The sequence below is a fragment of the Hemitrygon akajei genome, chromosome 31 (genome assembly GCF_048418815.1).
Source record: "Hemitrygon akajei chromosome 31, sHemAka1.3, whole genome shotgun sequence".
NCBI classification, from domain to species: domain Eukaryota; kingdom Metazoa; phylum Chordata; class Chondrichthyes; order Myliobatiformes; family Dasyatidae; genus Hemitrygon; species Hemitrygon akajei.
The window spans coordinates 14,177,177-14,198,780 of NC_133154.1; the positions used below are offsets into that span (position 1 = coordinate 14,177,177).

The 21,604-nt window shown below is 40.4% G+C and overlaps 1 protein-coding gene across 2 annotated transcripts in view; it reads left to right on the top strand.

The window, feature by feature from the left end:
* rangap1b (Ran GTPase activating protein 1b) overlaps positions 1-21,604 on the top strand; it is a 49,313-nt gene that overhangs the window by 8,753 nt on the left and 18,956 nt on the right. For both annotated transcript variants that reach the window (XM_073033840.1, XM_073033841.1), the window contains exons 2-6: positions 3,995-4,116; positions 5,692-5,819; positions 10,547-10,606; positions 11,432-11,611; positions 20,498-20,632. In XM_073033840.1, the coding sequence (XP_072889941.1) occupies positions 4,005-4,116; positions 5,692-5,819; positions 10,547-10,606; positions 11,432-11,611; positions 20,498-20,632 (615 nt within the window). In that variant the 5' untranslated portion in view covers positions 3,995-4,004. The remainder of the gene's footprint in view (positions 1-3,994; positions 4,117-5,691; positions 5,820-10,546; positions 10,607-11,431; positions 11,612-20,497; positions 20,633-21,604) is intronic.

A 21,604-nucleotide genomic window follows, 5' to 3' on the forward strand; every position in this document is an offset into this window, starting at 1 on the left:
TGTAAATGAAAATCTGTGATACTCTGATGTAGAAAAATAGCTTTAGCTAATACATAGAAGCAAATCATGTGATTTTAAAATAGGTATGGAGGGGAGACTGCGAATTTCAGAGATTTGGCTTTGCCTGCCTAAATGATTGGGTAGTGGTGAGGCAAAGGGGAATCTGATTTATTTGGATGTAGATTTAAGTGCAGATAGTAGAGACGAATGGTTAGACTGCTGAGATCATGAATAATTTACATACAAAGGATGTATTGTGGAACAACAAAACAGACTCCAGAGGATGAGAATATCATTGAGTCTGTATGTCACAAAAGAATAGGTTTGGGTTTTAGAAGTAAGTTGTTGGAGTGGCAAAGGTGAGTGATGTTGCTGTGAAGCATAGATGTGATGTTTCAAAATTGTTTAATGTTATTTCCAGCACACAAGTGTAAAGAGAACAAATAACTGCTACTCCAGATCTGATGCAACACAAATGCACAATATTAAAAAAATACAATTAATACATAGGATTGGTTTATATACATGTTTTTTTGTGTGTGTGTATATGTATACATATATATATATATACACACACAGGTCCTGGTGTGGATGCCAAGTAGCCTCCTCCTTGATGGGGGTGGGCCGAACATGGTGAGTAGGATCGTTCATCCTTTTCCAGCACCTTTCTGTATCTATGCGCATGATGGCTCATGCCAGTGATGCATCGGGCAGTTTTGACTACCTGTTGTAGAGCCTTCCTGTCTGCCGCAGTGCAGTTTGTCTTGTACAATGATGCGGCATGGTAGAGTGCTCTCTACTGCGCATCTGTAGAAGATCGTGAGTGTTGATGTGCTTAGTCTAGCTCTCCTCAGAAAGTGGAGGTGTCAGTGAACTTTCTTGATTGTGTATGATGAATCCTGGGAGCATGAGAGGTTATGCGAGACGTGCACTCCCAGGAGTGAAACTGCTCGCAGAATGTGACCGTAAGCCATAGGAACAGAGTTTGGCCATTCAGCTCATTGAGTCTGCTCCGCCATTTGATCATGGCTGATTAATTTCCCCTCTCAACCCCATTCTCCTGTCTTCTCTGTAACTTTACTAATCAAGAACCTTATCTACCTCTGCTTTAAGTATACCCAATGAATTGGCTGTCTGTGGTAATGATTTCCACAGATCTGTTAAGTCTTCTGGCTAAAGAAATTCTTCTTCCTTTCTATTCTAAAGGGATGTCCTTGTATTTTGAGGTTGTACCCTCTGGTCCTAGACTCACCCACTATTGGAAACGTCCTCGCTATATCCACTCTATCTAGGCCTTTCAATATTTGGTAGATTTCAGTGAGATTTCCCCTCCCCTATTCCCAGAGCTATCAAATGCTCCTCATACATTAGCACTTTGGCTGTATAGGTCATTCTTTTTCAGCAGTGCATCCTTTCTTAGATACTGTATGGGGCCAAAATCTGCTCACAATACTTTGACCAATACCTTGTAAAGTCTTAGCATTACATCCATTTTTAAATATATTCTAGTCCTCTCAAAATGAATGCTAACAGTACATTTGTCTTCCTCACTACCGACTCAGCCTCCAAATTAACTTTTAGGGAATCCTGCTCTAGGACACCCAGGTTGAATTCACTGTCCATTAGGAAATAGCTTACGGCTTTATTCTTTCTACCAAAGTGCATGACTATACACTTCTCTTCAGTATATTCCATTTGCCACTTCTTTGCTCATTCTGCTAATCTGCTATGAACTATGTGCTTCCTCAACACTACCTGTCCCTCCACCTATCTTTTTATAGTCTGCAAACTTGGCCACAAAACCATCAATTCTGTCACCTGGAACATTAACATTCAAAGTGAAAAGTAACGGAGCTAACACTGACCTTGCAGAACACTAGAAAAGGCCCTCTTTATTCCTGCTCTTTGCTGCATGAATATCTTCTATCTGTGCTAGTAACTTTCCTGTAATATCATTAGCTTTTGCATTGTGTATATGTGTGCAGCACCTTATCAAGAGCTTTCTGAAACCACAAGTAAACAACATCCATTGACGCTCTTTGTCCATCCTTTCTGTTATATTCTCAAAGGGTTCTAACTAATTAGTTAAACATGATTTTCTTTTAAGGAAACCATACTGATTTTGGCCTATTTTATCATGTGCCTAAGTACCCTGAAACCTCATCCTTAATAATGGACTCCCAACGTCCTCCCAACCACTGGTCAGGATAATTGGCCTAAAATTTTCTGTCTATTATCCTGGAACCATTCCAGGATCTAGCCATTTTTGAAAGATTACTGCTAATGCCTCCACAATCTACCTCTTTCTCCAGACACCTCTTTCAGAACTTAGAGGTGTAGTCCATCAGGTCCAGCTGACTTGTCGTCCTTCAGATCTTTCAGTTTCCCAAGCACCTTCTCCTAATAATAGGGACTCTATTCACTTCTGACCCCTGACCTTCTTGAATTTCTGGCATGGTTCTGGTATCTTCCACAGTGAAGATTAACGCAAAATACTTTGTTCCCCATTACTACCACTCCAGTATAATTTTCTAGTGTTTCAAAGCCCATTCTTGTTCTATTTAACTCTTTATATGTAAGAATAAAAAAATTGGTATCCTCTTTCATATTGTTAGCAAGCATACCTTCATATTTCATTATCCTCTCCCTATTGTTTTTTTCTAGTTGATTCTGTTGGGTTTTTAAAGTTTCTCAGTCCCTCCACTACCTTCTGTCTAATACTATAGCGTATGCCCTCTCTTTTGCTTTTATGCTGTCTTTGACTCTTGTCAGTCACGATACTGTTGAAGCCCTTGCTCAGTTGAATGGAATATAGTATTTAGAAGCGATCTGTTTCAGAGAGGAACAATCTGTAGGGAGGGGATAGAATTTGACACAAGAAATGTAGTAGAGCTGGTTGAGTAATAGATCCAAAAGATATTGGTATGTATATAGCAGACTGTCACATGTGCAGTAAATAGAGGAAAAGACTAAGGTCTGGATGACATGTAAGGAAATGAAAATGATAGTGTGAAAAGAGAAACTGAAACCAGGAAGATTCATTTCATTAGGAGGGACCATAGTTTGATGTCCCGTTGCCAGCTAGTGCCTTATTGGTCAAAGCTGTAGTTTTAATTCTTGATTGCTACAAAATTCCTCCTGAAACTTTCAAATTCCACTTTGAAGAAAAAAAATAGTACAGGTGAATCCACCCCCCCCCCCCCACCCCATGTTGTGGCAGTTGAAATAATGCAAATGAACTCTTAGAGAATTCACAAATTGCTAACAAAAAGTCTGGAATACAGAATAAAACTTTGCTTTTAAGGAATTTACGTAATGGGTGAGTTTAATTTTGTTGGTGCATGCTCAGATGACATGGCTTTGCTTCATAGAAAATTACAGTATGAACTATTATCTTGCAACACAACTACCTTTGATGAAGGGATTATCTGTAATTTCTGCAGACAAAATCTCTTTATGTGGGTCAGAATCATCAAAGTGTTTGTGATCAGTTTTGCAAGCTCAAAGATACTTTGTCTTGCATGTGATTGTAGAAAAACTTGGTACGTCTTGTAGAAGCATTGAACTCTACTCTCCATCGTCCAGTATTACTGCAGTTTTGAGTGAACCACTTCTTTATTGTGGATTGCATCATGCCTGAACACCATATACAGTTATCAAAGAGAAATTGACTAATGTTGCACTAACATGTGATGTTACATACTTAATGTCAGATTCTTCACCAACTTGTATGTTAAGGTTCTAACACTGGATATAGATTTTTTTTCTTTCCTCATTCTGCAAATAAATACTGTACTACTGTACTCCATCCAAAGTGATTCCAGGATGTAGTAATTCCTTATGTAGTCTTGTTAGCAATTATTAACAATTCCTTATTATCTAGAATTATCACCTGAATGATGTTCTTACTAAGCTAATTAAACAGCATTTACTGAGTTTTAGTGTCTTTTTCTTTTAATTTTTAACTCTACCTAAAATGGCTGTTTCTCAACAGGTGTAAAGAAATGGCTTCTGAAGATATTTCTCAGCTTGCGGAGACTCTTGCAAAGACTCAAGTGGGTGGAGTAGAGCTGAGTTTCAAAGGTCGTGCTCTAAAGCTTGACACTGCTGAAGCTGGTATGTGAATTAAAGAAACCTTTGGAAAATGAAGCTAAATATCAGAAGATGTATTTGAATGCACATTGAGGGTTTTGCCTTGTGAGGCAAGATTGATCAGAACAGACCTGTGCTGTCTGGAGATGAGAAGAAGGATTGCAGGTTTCAACGAGGGTAACATTCTGGTGTGTTTGGACAGGTTAGCTATTGAGGATGTTTCTCCTGAGAGGGAAATCTAAAATTAGGATAATGAATCATCCAGTAAAGACTAACAGGAGGAGTTCCTTTCTTAAGAGATGTGAATCTTGTTCTCTATGCTGATGAACTACGTCTTTTAGTATTAAAGGGAGAACTAAAGTTTTGAGTGAGAAAATGAAATTGAGGCCAAAGGTAGTTTTAATTACAATTTTATCGAGTGAGAAGTGAACTTAAAGGGGCCTGAATGTATTTTTCTCATTCTTGTGTTAACTTGGTAGAGTTTTGGAGTGAAACCTTCATTGGCTGAATTGAGCGAGCTTGTTAGGACAGTCTGATAATGGTAGAGCAGAGAAAGCATCTTGCTGTTCTGTTCTCCAGAGGGATACCTTTGCAGAAGCATACATGGTGTGCAGTATTACAAATGGCTATGTACTAAAACATACTATGTACTTGCACACTCTGCTGTTTGATGGTGGAGTGTGTAAGCACTTACTGTACTGTAGTACAGCCATATAAATCAAGAAAGTCCAAGGTTCATCTTCCTTATTCAAGCTACACCTTAATTCAGCCATGGCCCAGTGGAGGATTTATACATTTGCAGGGAAGCTGATCGAAATATAATGCATTCCAGTACAACTGGTACCTGAAGAATAGTCTGTACTTGAAGGAGGTATTGGGATAGACTAGCAGCATTTTGGAACTGTTAGCACTCAAGAGGAGTAAACTGATGGAGAAGGAAGCACTTGAGGTGAACTGTTGTGGCATGAACTCATGCAAGTAATTTGACTATAACTGTGAAACATAAGCTAATTGGAAAAGCTCGATTAAAGAAGTTTTACTCTTTTAAGCACATATTAAATAAAATCTTGAATAATTTTCCCCACTGCCATCCAGTTTTATTATAGAAACAAATCTTAATTTGATTTTTTTTAAGTGCAGATGTTAGAAATTTGAACTTAAAAACAAAATGCTGGAAATGCTTAGTCCAGACTGATTCTATGGAAAGAGAAACAGTTTGTTTCAGGTCCAACACCCTTCATCAGTACACTTGATTTTAAATCGTACTTGGTGAGGTATTCTGATACATTTTTGGTGATTCTGTCAACTAGCTTTTGACTAAGTTCAAGTGCACAGCTGGAATGAAAAGTGCCTAAGAAAAGTAATTTCAGAGTTGGGTTTATTGTCATATGTACAAATATTGTATGCACAGCTACGGTTTTTAAAAAAAATTGCAGCAATGTCACTTAGCATCAAATGAGCAGCATTTATGAAAAACATACATTTTGTTCCATTTTTTCTTTAAATTTATGGAGAAATATAAATTATAATTGATATTTTATACTAATACTTTAATTCTCTTTCATCTCCACCTGCACACATCATGTATTCTTTGTTCAGCTGCTGAGATTATTGAAGAGATTGAGAAATTTGATCATCTACAAGCCTTATGCTTGGAAGGAAATACAATTGGTGTGGAAGCCGCTGAGGCCATTGCGAAAAGTCTTGTTAATAAAAAGGAATTGCAGGTATGGATATTATATTTATGGCTTCACTATATTTTCCTGGTATCCAGTACCAAAGGTGAATACAATAATCAAATCTCTGCTGCTTTTAAACCACACTGTAACCATATGTGAACACAGTGTTTGGTCATGTTACACTGATTAGAGGCCAGACAAAATCCTCATTTGCTTCCGAGAATTAACACAAACACTGTGTTCCAGCTGTTTGGATAATAAATGCAAATACTGATATAATTCTGAGTATAAAAAAGTAATAGCACTGAACTATCCCTTTCCAAATATTGCTTGGTTATGGAACCATTCATTTAACGGTTTACATGGAAAATGACACATTGACAATCAGTAAAATGGGCAATGATGTTCATATTCCATGTGCATTATTTCATCTGCTATCATTAACCTATCAGTTTATTTCTTTTTTTGCATTTTTCATGAAACTGTTCATGATGATTGCCTCAATTATACTCTGGTAGAAAGTTTTGCATTATAACAGCCACTGGTTTCTCCTGAATTCCCCTTTGGGTTTTATAAATGACAATGTTATTTATAAACACTAATCCTGTTTTTAACCTCAGTTTGCAACAATCATTCATCTCTGCAGGTCTATTTTCTAACAAAAAAGCCCAAGTCCTTCATTATTTTCTGACAGATGTAATGCTGAGACTCTTTATGTCATTCTAATAGATGCTTCTATTTTATATTGGGACCGAAATTCTTAATGAAACTCCAAGCCTGGTCTAGTCAAGATTCTTCTCAAGTTTTCCTATTTCTTGGTTTCTTTTATAGAATTTGCCCAACTTGCAAATTTTTTTTACTTTATAGTTGTGTAAATATGCCCAGAACTTTGCAGTCCTTCATTTTAACACTTACTTTCAGAATACTATTTCTCCTGTATTATGTTCAAAGTTAAAAATAAATTTATTATCAAAGTTCATATATGTCACTATGAAAAACCCTGAGATTCATTTTCTTGCGAGCATGCTCAATAAATCCAATAACCATAATAGAGTGACTGAAACACCATACCCAACAGGATGGATAACCAGAGTGAAAGAGACAACAAACTGTGTAATACAAAAGAGAATCAATAAATATCAAGAGCATGAGATGAAGAGTCCTTGAAATTCAGTTCATGGGTTGTGGGAGCAGTTTAGTGATGGGGTGAGTGAAGTTATCCCCTCTGGTTCAAGAGCCTCTGATGGATGAGGGGTAATCTGGTCATGTGAGTCCTGAGGCTTCTGTACCTTTATCCTGATGGCGGCCGTGAGAAGAGAGCTTGTCCTGTGTGGTTGAGGTCCCTGATAAGGGATGCTGCTTTCTTGCAATAATGCTCCGAGTAAATTGTCTCAGTGGTGGGGAGGGCTTTACCTATGATTGACTGAGCCATATCTACTGCCTTTTGTAGGCTCTTCCATTCAAAGGCATTGGTGCTTCCATAGCAGACTGTGATGCAGCGAGTCAATATGCTCTCCACCACCCATCTACAGAAGTTTGTCAAAGCTTTAGATGTCATGCCGAATTTTTGCAAACTTCTAAGGAAGTAGAGGCACTGCTGTGCCTTCTTTGTAATTGCACTTGCGTGCTCGGCCCAGGACAGTCCTCTGATGTGATAACACTGAGGAATTTAAAGTTGCTGGCCCTCTCCACCTCTGATCCCCTGATGAATTCTGGCTCTTGGACCTCTGGTTTCCTCCACCTGAAGTCAATAATCAGTTCCTTAGTCTTGCTGACATTGAGTAAGAGGTTGGTGTTGTGACATCAATCAGCCAGATTTTTCTTTCTCTCAGATTCATATGCTGATTCATCATTACCTTTGATTTGGGTAATGACAGTAGTGTCATCAGCAAACTTAAGTATGGCATTGGAGCTGTGCTTAGCCACATAGTCATAAGTGTAAAACAAGTAGAATGGGGGTTAAGCTCACAGCCTTGTGGTTCACCTGTACTGATGGAGATTGTGGAGGAGATGTTTTTGCCAAAGCAAACTGATGATCTGCAAGTTAAAAAATCAAGCATCCATTTGCACAAGGAGGTATTGAGGCCAAGGGTTTTGAAGCTGATAACTATGTATGATAGCAGTTGGTTAATGGTAGTATCACAAGTTTGATTCCACTTAATGGAATGGACACAAGGAAAGATCAGTACTAGCTTTATGTGAGGGCAATCAAGTAAGTTCTGCTTCCCATAACTGTACAAATCCTTCCCTTTTGGATGCTTGTCCCACTCCTTTTTGAATGCTCTATTTGAATTAAAACCGCCTGCACTTTTACTCCAGACTTGACTATCTGTTTATAAAATATATACGTAATCCTGTCACAATTTTTTCTTATCAGACACCTTAATTCAATATCCTTACTAAATCAAATGATGAAATGACCCACCTTATTCCAAGTTGAACAACTTGTGTCTGTAATATACAAAAAAAATGCTGATGCTGGTAATCTGAAGTTGAAACAGCAAATATTGCCTGACTTGGGTGCTTACTGAATTTTCTGCTTTAATTCAGTACTATTTTACCCATGTTAAACTGGAGAAATGTTACATCACATTGGGTGTGCTGTGCAGGCTTCTTATAAGATTACTCATCTATTGCAATGCAAAAGAATACATTTGCATACTGGTTACCAAATATGTGATTATAACTATTAGAAAAGGTATTCTCTATGAAAAATGAGGGGCAATTTAATTGAATTATTTAAATTGTAGAGGGGTTAGACAGAGTGTCTTGGGTAGGGTGTTCCGACTTGCAAAGGAATCTAAAATTAAGTATTGTAATTGAGTTACCAGTTAATCCAGTAAAAGGTTCACTAATGATTAGCATGTGGTTTGTGTGTATATGAATCTGTATCCGTGTTACAGTTCATTTAAATGAAGTAGAGTAGGAGCCTTGTGTGGAGCATAATCCTGCTATAGATCAGTAAGGCTGCAGGGAGCTAAATTATAATCTGTCTTCTTATTAATTTGGAACCTTTTAAAAATAGATTATTAATCATTTAAAGTAATTAAATAATAAGAAGTATTCATTGTCCAAAGCTGTAGTTTGTTTGAAGGTAGCAGGGTTTTTTTCAGCTTTCAATGTTAATTTCATCCCAAGCACATATAAACCACATCTGTTGCAACATTAATTTTAAATGTTGTTATATTTTATATTTGGAGAAGAATAAACATTGCAATTGCAAGTTTGTAGCACATACCCAGTCACAAGTTGTTTTCTTCCAGCCTTAATGGAAAGGGAAAAAACAGCTTCCCCAGTTGTGGAATTTTGAGATTTTATAGAACTTGCCATTCTTCATTATTGGAAAGGACAATCTAATTTTGTGTACCATGAATATTAGGGGCATACTGATGCACCATCAATAACTCTGAGACGTGGGTTAAGGTAGGCTTTTATTGGCTGGAAGAAAGAACAAGCAGCAAGTGACCACCACACTACATCCTGGAGACTGAGGCCGGGGCTGTGTCTCCAATCGCCTTTATACCGGGGTCCGTGGGAGGAACCACAGGAGCAGTCAGCGGGGGGGGGGGGGGCGGTGCGTGTCCAGACAGGTATATGTAGTTCACCACACATACCCACATTTGAACACTCAACAAATCTTGTTCTTCCTGCTCATTGATAAAGCAAGGCCTCATTTTAAGTGATTGTACTGTTGTTTTCAGAGCACTCCATTGTCTTGTCTGCACATCCTAAATCTCCAGGCCCTTAACCATGAATTCTAGATTATATCTGAACTCAACACTCTGCTTTTTGGTCTTCACTCTATTCCTTTTCATGTTGTTAACTTACTTTATAAACCTTAACAACTGCCCCAATAACTGGGGTTTTTGTCTTCTGCTCTGGTACTGTTTGTCTTGTGGCTGAGTATCATTTTGTTTCTGTCAACAGCTTTGGAATGTTCTGCTGTGTTAAACACTCTGTTTTTATTCCTTAATCTTCCTTGGCAATATCTCTAAATCTGAGTTCCAGAAAGAACGTCACGTACATTTTGTGAATGTTAAACAAGCTCTGTTGCTAGAATACACTTTCTTTGAGTAAGTTATTGGTATAAACTGCACTTGAAAATTATATTTTCTAAAGATTCTATTGTTGTACTGTTGGTGCGGTGGTTATCACATATTGTTCTAGAACAAAACAGTAAGTCTTGTCATAATTAGAATGAAATTTATTTTGATAATCTCTTCCTTGTACCATTACCAAATATATTATATGGTCCTTCATCTCAAGGAACTGTTTTATTTGAAAATTCCTGTCGTATTTAGTGGGCTACTATAACATTTTATAATTTATTGGTTACAAATTGATTAGTCTATGTTCTAAGGCGGAAGAGAGGTGTTTTTATCAATAGCTATCATCAATTTAAAATAGTTAACTTTGTCCACTTTAAATATCTCTTTGCTATTGTCAAATTTGGCCAAGAATTTGGTGAGTCGAAAACATTCCATGAAGTTTTGCACTTTGGTAAAATATTTTGCTACTAAAAATCTTTATATAATACCTCTATCTTCAGAAGAACTGTAATGATTTAAAATATGGTTCACTGCCACCACCTCAAGACCTATCCAGCAACGGTCCTATTTTCATAAGTACTCTGCAATTTAGTACAGTTATGTTTGATGTCACAGCTGGAAAAGTTCTTTATAGTAAACGGGTTAAATTTAGTTTCGGTAAATTACAATTACAATGGTTACAATTTCTTAAAATGTTTAATTGCATTTTCTATCCTCTTCCCTCAGAAATGCTACTGGAGTGATATGTTCACAGGACGACTTAGGTCTGAGATTCCACTTGCTCTGGTAAGATTAATTTCTGTAGGTGGTTCATAGTATATGCTGCTAAAGGTGTACATCTGTACACTTTTTAAAGCAGGGTTTACTTGATGGTTTTAGGGATGAAGAACCTGTTGCCAAAGTTCCTCTCCAAGGCTTAACCAACAGATCCTGTGGTCGTTTGTGACTTGATTAAAACAATGCACTCCATCAGAAATGGATCTCTGATCCACTGTAGATTCCTTAAGTATATTGCTAACACTTGCTCATCTCAAATCAAATCAAGTTTAATTATCATTCAAACTATACGAAGATAAAGCTGAACAAGATGGCATTCTTCTGGGCCAAGGTGTAAAACATTCAAAATAGCAAACAAACATTAAAAAATAGCAAGTAACAGATCTGAGTTTAATCTCAGGCTTTGTGAGAAATCCTTACAGAGTTCTTGAAGCCCTGCTGTTGAGTTTGTGAGCTGACTTCAAAACTAAGCCATTAAAGAAAGATTAGCACCATGAAGAAAGAACAAATACCAATTGAAGCAGCCATACTTTTTAACTTATGGTAGCACTTCAAGTTCATTTTTAATATGACCTTTCAAGCTAACGATTTGCAGCATTTCATACTGATGAGAAGAATGCCATAACAAGCCTTTTTCCATAATGAGTTTCATGGACGGTCACCCAGAATGTCTGAGTCACAGAGCTCCTGAATTGAGCATCAGGTTGCTCTATTTCATTCAGCTCTAATTCATTTTAATCAGTTTAAAGCATGTCCTGTTGAGGAAAAATATTTTGATGAATATACATGAAGTTTTTAACCTAAAAACTATTATTTTCTTCTAATTCTGTAAAGAAATCCCTTGGTAAAGCACTGATGAATGCAGGAGCCCAGCTGACACAGCTCGATCTAAGTGACAATGCATTTGGACCTGATGGAGTCAAGAGCATTGAAACCTTGCTGAAGAGCAAAGTGTGTTACACTTTACAGGAGCTACGACTGAATAACTGTGGCATGGGAATTGGTGGTGGCCAGGTATTTTTACTAAGTATTCATGTTGTTTAACTAAAGCAGTTCTTAATGTTCAAATGCAGATGGTGTTGGCAGAGCTTAAATTGTTAAACAAACATAACCAAATTCTAAAACTGCTTTAAAGCCCCAAATTTGCCCTCCAACAGAAATCACTGCCCACTTGCTTTGTCCCTAATGCATAATTATATACCTTAAATTGATACAGTAGCTCTCTCTGTACAATGTCATACAGACATAGAAGACCTCAGACGTTAAACTGGGTGAACACAATAGGCTCTGTTATATATGACCTTTTTGATTGATCTGTGAGCTTTTTGATAGTATTAAACAAAAACTCTAGAGAGCTTTTTATGAAGCTTTTGAAATGAAAATCTATACTAGTATGAAATGCAGAGATTCAAATTTTTTCCTGGAAAAGTTGGAGAATGTAAGGTGCAATCTTGTGCGTTCAACCTGCTTCTGCCCACGGTTAACAGTACTGAGTCATTAAATGTTGGCTTTTGCTGTTTCTGCTTGTGTCCCTGTCTTCAACTGGAGAGTGGAAGATATAAATTAAAGTCCCTGCTTGTACAAGGCAGTTTATCTTCCGAGTAGAAATGTGACCCCATCAGTACAAATAAAAGATTAGCTGCAATCAGTAATTACCAGGAATAGAAAGCTGTCACTTAGACATGGTTAGATTAAATAGAGATAGCTCTTGAATTTATAAAGACACTTTCTGGCTGATAAAACTTTGAGATGGGATAATGAGAGGAATGTAACTTCACACATTTCAGAAGAAGTTTGAAGAAGGCATGTGATAGAATCATCAACATTAAACACCTTGGGATAAAAGGGCTTTAGCAATGTAGACCATAAGATATAGGAGCAGAAGTAGGTCATTCACCCATCAAGTCTGTTCCACTATTCAATCATGGGCTGATCCTAAACCAGAAGAAGAGGGCCTTTAAAGATGGTGATCGGTTGGAGCTTAAAAGAGTTCAGAAGGAACTCAGAGTACAGATAAGGGGGGCAAAGGAGCAGTATAGGAGGAAGCTAGAACAAAAGCTGCAGAAAAAAAGCATGAAGGAGGTGTGGGATGGGATGAAGATCATCACCGGATGCGGTGCAAAGCGGGGGGCGAACATAAGTGGAGATGTGGAGAAAGCGAACCAGCTGAACAACTTCTTCAACAGGTTCGACAGCTCAATCTCATCCTCACCGCAGAAATCCACACCAGGCTTACTTCCCTCACAGGAAAATAGCCACTCACAGGAGACCTTGCCCACGCCCAGGATTACGGCTGCACAGGTGGAAGGTCAACTGAGGAAGATCTGTACTAGCAAGGTGGCTGGACCGGATGGAGTTTCCCCATGATTACTGAGGGCCTGTGCGACTGAGCTGGGAGAACCACTACAGCGCATCTTCAACATGAGCCTGGAGCAGAGAAGAGTACCCAGACAGTGGAAAACATCCTGTATTGTCCCGGTACCGAAGAAACCACAACCAAAGGAGTTGAATGACTTCAGACCTGTTGCCTTGACGTCGCACGTGATGAAGACCATGGAGCGGCTGATAATACAGAATCTGAGGCCACAAACCAGGCACGCCCAGGATCCTCTTCAGTTTGCGTATAAGGAGAAGGTGGGAGTGGAGGATGCTATCACGTATTTGCTGCACAAATCACTCTCTCACCTAGAGGGGGTCAGTTGTGCTGTGAGGATTACATTCCTTGACTTCTCTAGTGCCTTTAACACCATCCAGCCCAAGATCTTAAGGCACAAACTAACGGAGATGGGAGTAGACTCTCACATGGTGGATTGGATAGTGGACTACTTGACAGATAGACCTCAGTATGTGCGGTTGGGAGACTGTAGGTCTGACACGGTGGTCAGCAGCACAGGAGCGCCGCAGGGAACCGTACTCTCTCCGGTCCTGTTCACCCTGTACACATCAGACTTCCAATATAACTCGGAGTCCTGCCATGTGCAGAAGTTCGCTGATGACACGGCCATAGTGGGGTGTGTCAGGAATGGACAGGAGGAGGAGTATAGGAAACTGATACAGGACTTTGTGATATGGTGCAACTCAAACTACCTGCGTCTCAATATCACCAAGACCAAGGAGATGGTGGTGGACTTTAGGAGATCTAGGCCTCATATGGAGCCAGTGATCATTAATGGAGAATGTGTGGAGCAGGTTAAGACCTACAAGTATCTGGGAGTACAGTTAGACGAGAAGCTAGACTGGACTGCCAACACAGATGCCTTGTGCAGGAAGGCACAGAGTCGACTGTACTTCCTAAGAAGGTTGGCGTCATTCAATGTCTGTAGTGAGATGTTGAAGATGTTCTATAGGTCAGTTGTGGAGAGCGCCCTCTTTGTGCTGGTGTGTTGGGGAGGAAGCATTAAGAAGAGGGACGCCTCACGTCTTAATAAGCTGGTAAGGAAGGCGGGCTCTGTCGTGGGCAAAGTACTGGAGAGTTTAACATCTGTAGCTGAGCGAAGGGCGCTGAGTAGGCTACGGTCAATTATGGATAACTCTGAACATCCTCTACATAGCACCATCCAGAGACAGAGAAGCAGTTTCAGCGACAGGTTACTATCGATGCAATGCTCCTCAGACAGGATGAAGAGGTCAATACTCCCCAATGCCATTAGGCTTTACAATTCTACCGCCAGGACTTAAGAACTTTTTTAAAAGCTTTTATTAATGCTTTTTGAGATAGTGATTTAGATGTATATCATATTTTTTTACTGAGTTAAGTATTGTATGTAATTAGTTTTGCTACAACAAGTGTATGGGACATTGGAAAAAAAAAGTTGAATTTCCCCATGGGGATGAATAAAGTATCTATCTATCTATCTATCAATTCTTCCAGTCATTTGCACTTCCCCACCTTCTCCCCGTACCCTTTGATGCTCTGGCTAATCAAGAACCTATCTATCTCTGCCTTAAATACACCCAATGACTTGGCCTCCAAAGCTGCTCATGGCAACAAAATTCCACAGATTTACCACCCTCTAAGTAAAGTAATTTGTCTGCAACTCTGTTCTAAATGGACGTCCTTCAATCCTGTAGTTGTACCCACTTGTCCAAGACTCCCCTACCATGGGAAATAACTTTGCCATATATAATCTGTTCAGGCCTTTTAACATTTGGAATGTTTCTGAGATTCTCCCCCCCCCCCCCCCCCCCCCCAACTCCGGGGAATACAGTCCAAGAGCTGCCAGGCGTTCCTCATACAGTAACCCTTCGTTCCTGGAATCTTCTCTGAACCCTCTCCAATGTCAGTACATACTTACTAAAATAAGGAACCCAAATCTGCACACAATACTCCAAGTGTGGTCTCACAAGTGCTTTAAAGAGCCTTAACATCATAACCCTGTTCTTGTATTCTATACCTCTGGAAATGAATGCCAACATTGCATTTGCTTTCTTCACCACCGACTCAACCTGGAGGTTAACCTTTAGGGTATCCTGCACAAGGACTCCCAAATGCATCTCTGCATTTTGAATTCTCTCCCCATCTAAATAATAGTCTGCCCATTTATTTCTTTCACCAAAGTGCATGGCCATACACTTTCCAACATTGTATTTCATTTGCCACTTCTTTGTCCATTTCCCAAAACTCTCCAAGTCTCTCTGCAGGCTCTCTGTTTTCTCAACACTACCCTAGACAAATGGGTAAATACAAAACACAAAGTACACTGCAGATGCTGTGGTCAAAGCAACATGAACAAACAAGCTGGAGGAACTCAGCAGGTCAGGCAGCATCTGTGGAAACAGGAGTCAACGTTTTGGGCTGAGACCCTTCGTCAGGACTGAAAAGGGATCCTTCTTGGATGCAAGGAAGGAGAAGAAATGGCGGTTGGAGGCATGAATCCGGCAGAGAATGAAGTGTAGGAGAGGTCCATGGCAGACAGTGGAGACTTTTTCTGACTCTTCGATCATGAGTTCAGTGAGACCCTCTCTCACTGCTCACCCTCTGTGATCTCTGTCTCTGCTGCCATCTCGTACCGCAGGGATTTCAGTTCCGGTTCCAGGCCTCCCAGTTTGGGCCCAGCGAGGATGCCAGGTACCACCGTTTTATTGACCGTTGCTCCCTCCACTACTCCCGCCGGATTCTCTGAGCCACACTCACCGCCATGCGGAGATACCTATGGGCCCTATCCCTCTCTCTGCCACCACTGTGGGCCTCGCTCTCCACCATCTGCCATGGACCTCTCCTACACTTCATTCTCCACTGGATTCACACCTCCAACCGCCGTTTCTTCTCCTTCCTCACGTCCAAGAAGGGGGTCTCAGCCCGAACCGTTGACTGCTCGTTTCCATGGATGCTGCCTGACCTGCTGAGTTCCTCCAGCTTGTTTGTACGTGTTGGGTAAATACAAGGAGCTTGCAAGTAGTATTGAGCGGTTTTTACAGACTGGTCAAAGTGTATAGTGAAATTTGCAGGATATTAGGGAGAGGGTTGGAGAATGGGACAAGTGGACCACTCATACATATAATTAGTTTGGAAGTGGTTGAAGGGGAGAACGGTCTCTTTCTGTGTGGTTGCCACTCTGTTTAATCGGATAGAGGAAGCCTATTTAAAACAGAATGAGACAGATGCACAATTCCAGCACCATCTGTACATTCTCCCTGTGGATCACATAGGTTTCCTCCCATAGTACAAAGGTGCACTGGTTAGTATGTTAATTGGTCATTGTAATTTGTCCTGTGATTAGGGTAGTGTTAAGTAGGTGGGTGGGGCAGCTCATTTGATCAGAAGGACCTATTCCATGCTGTATCTCTGAATACATAACTAAATCCACTCAGTCATTTTTATTTGTTACATCTGTACATCTCGCTAATGCAAATACTTAATCAGCCAATCATGTGGCACAACTCAGTGCATAAAAGACATGGTCAAGAGGTTCAGTCGTTGTTTGGACCAAACATCAGATTGGGGAGGAAATGTGATCTAAGTGACCTTGACTGTGGAATGATTGTTGGTGCTAGACAAAGTGATTTGAGTATCTCAGAAACTGCTATCTCGTGGGATTTTCACACACCGCAGCCTCTAGAGCATAGGTGTCAAACACAAGGCCCGCGGGCCATATCCAGCCCGGCGTACAATTATATCCGGCCCGCGAGATCATTTTAGATAGATCTATTATTTTAATTATTAATGGCCCGTTGATATGAAGCGCTGATAACACACAAACTACAGATCCCATAATGCAGCGCAACAGCTGCCGATAGGCTACCCGGGAACATTCCCGCATCAAGCGTCTGTTGCTATTCTGAAGTCATAGCTAACCCCCAACAATGGCGAAGAGAAAAGTTGATTCTGAAAAAAGAGTCTTTCAAAACCGATGAGTTGCTGAGTATAGTTTGTGAGATAGCCACTGATTTAAGAACACAGTTGATTGAAAGAAGCAACCCATTTATTGCATACTCGCTTGCTGTGGATGAAAGTGCTGATATGACGGACACTGCACAGCTGGCTATCTTCATCCGAGGAGTGGACTCCAATTTGTGCGTTACAGAGGAAATATTGAACATTAAATCGATGCACAGGACAACGACAGGAAAAGACATTTTTGAAAATGTATGTCAAAGTGTAACCGACATGAAATTGCCCTGGGACAAACTTATTGGACTTACAACAGATGGAGCACTGGCGATGTGCGGTGAAAAAAGTGGACTAGTGGGAAGGATGCGGGTAAAGATGCAGGAGGAGAACTGTACTGGTGAGTTAACAACATATCTCTGCATCATACACCAAGAAACGCTGTGTAGTAAAGTCCTAAAGATGGAACATGTAATGAGCACTGTAACACAAGCCGTAAACTTAATCCAAGCTAAAGGTTTAAATCACCGGCAATTTCAGTCTTTTATGCGGGAAATAGATTCAGAGTTTGCCGACATTCCTTATCATACAGAGGTGCGTTGGCTGAGTCGGGGAAAAGTTCTCAATAGAGTTTTTAAGCTCAACAAGGAAATCTGTCAGTTCATGGACAGTAAAGGAAAAGACTCCACAGTTTTGCGGGATGAAAAGTGGAAATGTGAGTTGGCGTTTCTGGCTGACATAACAACACATCTCAGCGTCTTAAACCTTCAGCTCCAGGGACGTGACCGTATGATCACTGACATGTATGATGCAGTGAAGGCATTTCAAGTGAAGCTGCTCTTATGGGAGACACAAATGCACCAGTGCAACTTGCCTCATTTTCCCTGTTGCCAAGCAATGTTGAACCAGGTCGGCGCAATGATGTTCCCAAATGCGCACTTTGCTGATAAACTGAGCACATTTCGCACTGAGTTCGCACGGCGCTTTGGTGACTTTGAAGCACAAAAAATTAATTTCGAGCTGCTTCGCAACCCATTTGCCGTCGACGTGGAAACTGCACCTGTACAGATTCAGATGGAGCTGATAGAGCTGCAGTGTAATGAGACACTAAAGGCAAAGTACGACACTGCAGGGCCCGTACAGTTTCTTCGCTCCATTCCTGAAGCAATGCCTCAGCTCCGTCTACATGCGGCTCGAACCTTGTGCATGTTTGGTAGCACATATCTGTGTGAGAAACTTTTCTCAGTGATGAAGATTAACAAAACATCACACAGGAGTCGTCTCACTGATGAACACCTGCAGTCCATCCTGAGAATCTCCACAACACAGAACCTTACACCAAACCTAAACGAACTTTTTGCCAAGAAAAAATGCCAAGCATCCAGCTCTGACAAAACGGCATAAGAGCAAAGAAAACTGAGTGTTTTGATTTGTTGTTGTTTTAACTTTTGCTGAAAAGCACAAATTTTATTTATATTTTCAGGGTTTTTTTGCTGCATGCTCATATTTCTAACTTGTATAATACTGACAGGAGATATTTTTATGGAGAGCAAAATATTTAAGTTATTTAAAGTTTTAGTTTATTTTTTCTGGAATAATATTCCTGTCTGTTTTTATTCATATTTATGTTCAAAAAATGTTTAGTTTTAGTGTGTTCAATAAATGTTTATCCTGTTCGGCCCGTGATCTAAAGTGTGCTTTGAGTTTTGGCCCCATGTGCAATTGAGTTCGACACCTCTGCTCTAGAGTTTACAGAGAATGGGGCAAGAAACAAAAAGGCATATGGTGAACGGCAGTTTTGTTAATGAGAAAGATCAGAGGAAAATGGCAAGACTAGTTCAAGCTATCGGGAAAGTGGGAGTGACTCAAATAACCGTGTATTTCAACAGTGGTGTACAAAGAGCATTTTTAAACGCATAACACATCATACCTTGAAGTGCATAGGCTACAGCAGCGAAGACCATGAACATACATTCACTCTCAATAATTTCTCCTTTGGCTCCTCCCACCTCCTCCAAACCAAGGGTGTTGCCATGGGCACCCATATGGGTCCCAGCTATGCCTGCCTTTGTGTTGGCTTTGTGGAACAGTCCATGTTCCAAGCCTATACAGGTATCCACCCCCCACTTTTCCTTCACTACATTGACGACTGCATTGGTGTTGCCTCCTGCATGAATGCTGAGCTTGTTGACTTCATTAACTTTTCCTCCAACTTTCACCCTGCCCTCAAATTTACCTGGTCCATTTCCGACACCTCCCTCCCCTTTATTGATCTTTCTGTCTCCATCTCTAGAGATGGCTTACCTACTATAAGTCTACAGACTCTCACAGTTACCTGGACTATTCCTGTTCCCACCCTGTCTCCTGCAAAAATGCCATCCCCTTCTCACAATTCCTCAGTCTCCGCCGCATCTGCTCTCAGGATGAGGCTTTTCATTCCAGGACGAAGGAGATGTCTTTCTTTTTTAAAGAAAGGGCCTTCCCTTCCTCCCCCATCAATTCTGCTCTCAAACGCATCTCTCCCATTTCACGCAGATCTGCCCTCACCTCATCCTCCTGCCCCCACTTGGGATAGGGTTCCCCTTGTCCTCCCCTACCACCACATCAGCATATAATTCCAACATATAATTCTCCGTAACTTCTGCCACCGCCAACGGGATCCCACTACCAATCACACCTTTACCACCTCCCCTCTTTCTGCTTTCCACAGGGATTGCTCCCTACACGACTCCCTTGTCCATTCGTCCCCCCATCCCTTCCCACCGATCTCCCTCCTGGCACTTATCCTTGTAAGCAGAACAAGTGCTACATCTGCCCTTACGCTTCCTCCCTCACCACCATTCAGGGCCCCAGACAGTCCTTCCAGGTGAGGTGACACTTCCCCTGTGAGTCAGCTGGTGTGAGAAACTGCGTTCAGTGCTCCCGGTGCGGTCTTCTATATATTGGTGAAACCCGACACAGACTGGGAGACTGTTTCGCTGAATACCTATGCTCTGTCTGCCAGAGAAAGCAGGATCTTCCAGTGGCCACACATTTTAATTCCACGTCCCATTCCCATTCTGATATGTCAATCCATGGCCTCCTCCACTGTCAAGATGAAGCCACACTCAGGTTGGAGGAACAACACCTTATATTCCGTCTGAGTAGCCTCCAACCTGATGGTATGAACATTGATTTCTCTAACTATCGTTAATGCCCCTCCTCCCCTTCTTAACCCATCCCTTATTTATTTATTTCCCCCCTTTTTTTCTCTCTCTGCCCCTCTCACAATCACTCCTTGCCTGTTCTCTATCGCCCTCTGGTGCTCCCCTTCTCCTTTCTTTCTCCCTAGGTCTCCCGTCTCATGATCCTTTCCCTTCTCCAGCTGTGTATCCCTTTTTCCAATCACCTTTCCAGCTCTTAGCTTCACCCCTCCCCCTCCTGTCTTCTCTTATCATTTCGGATTCCCCCCCCCCCCCCCCATATCTCTTACTATCTCTTACAGGAGGCCAAATTGCCTCCTGTGTTGAAGCTTTTTCATGATTCCATTGTAATATGTTTTGATATTGGCACTTCATTTTCTGTTTTTGCAGATACTTGCAGCAGCACTGAATGACTGTCACAGACGGTCAAGTGAATCGGGAAAGCCTATGGCACTGAAAGTTTTCATTGCAGGGCGAAATCGTTTAGAGAATGAAGGTGCAATTGCACTGGCTGGTGCTTTCAAGGTACAGGAATCTAATATATGGTTTTATATACAACGACAGTGTTATGGAGCATTGCAATACACTTTTAGTCCCATGTATGTTTTTAAAATCCTTCATCTAGTGCAAATTAGAAGTATAGATCACTTTGAAATAATAATTAATTGAAATCCTTTGGGAAACATGGTAGAAAAAATGTGGTTCCTATGGAGCTGTGGAGGGTATGATGACCATAATCTTAAGTATCACTGATGAAAGAAATAATTATGAAGTATCACTATTGTATACCTGCACTGCTTTAATCAATTTGTTTAACTCTAATTTTAAACCTGATTTGCCTTTAAATTCCCTATATTCTTCAGCGGAACTTTCCTTAACTCTCATTAAAATCATTTCCATCAGTTTGTGCTTAATTTGAACCTTTCTTTGTTGTTTAAGAGCATTCTTGATATCCACAGTCCTACAGTTTTATAGTGGCGTTTGCATAACCAGTAATATTTAAAGGTTTGTGGCATTAGTATTTTTGAACTCTGTCCTTGCTTCCCCCAGTAATTTAAGATGCACTCTCCTTTTTGACTTTGAAAACTGAAATTTTTTATATACAATAAAAAAAAATTCCAGATGTAACACAATGCTCTTATTGTAACCTTCTCTTAGCACCTAGGCAATGGCCTTTTATTCAGATGTATTAAAGTCAAATATAGATCAAGGTTTTTGAACTGTTTGCATATTCCTATGTTACACTGATTAAAGCTGAACAATGACAAAGAAGTTTAAAAGTGTACTTAATGATTTTCTATTTTTCTGTCTTGGTCATCAAATATTGCAAGCTGCTCCCATTAATTATGTAAGAATTGTTCCTGATTCGGTTCCATTTTGGAGATGCTTTTGTGTTCAATGTCCACAAAATGCTTTTCAAGTTGCATAGTTCCATTGTACCAGTAAATTGCTGACTGAAGCTGAAATATTGAAAGAGGTGTATTTTTAGGTCAGAAC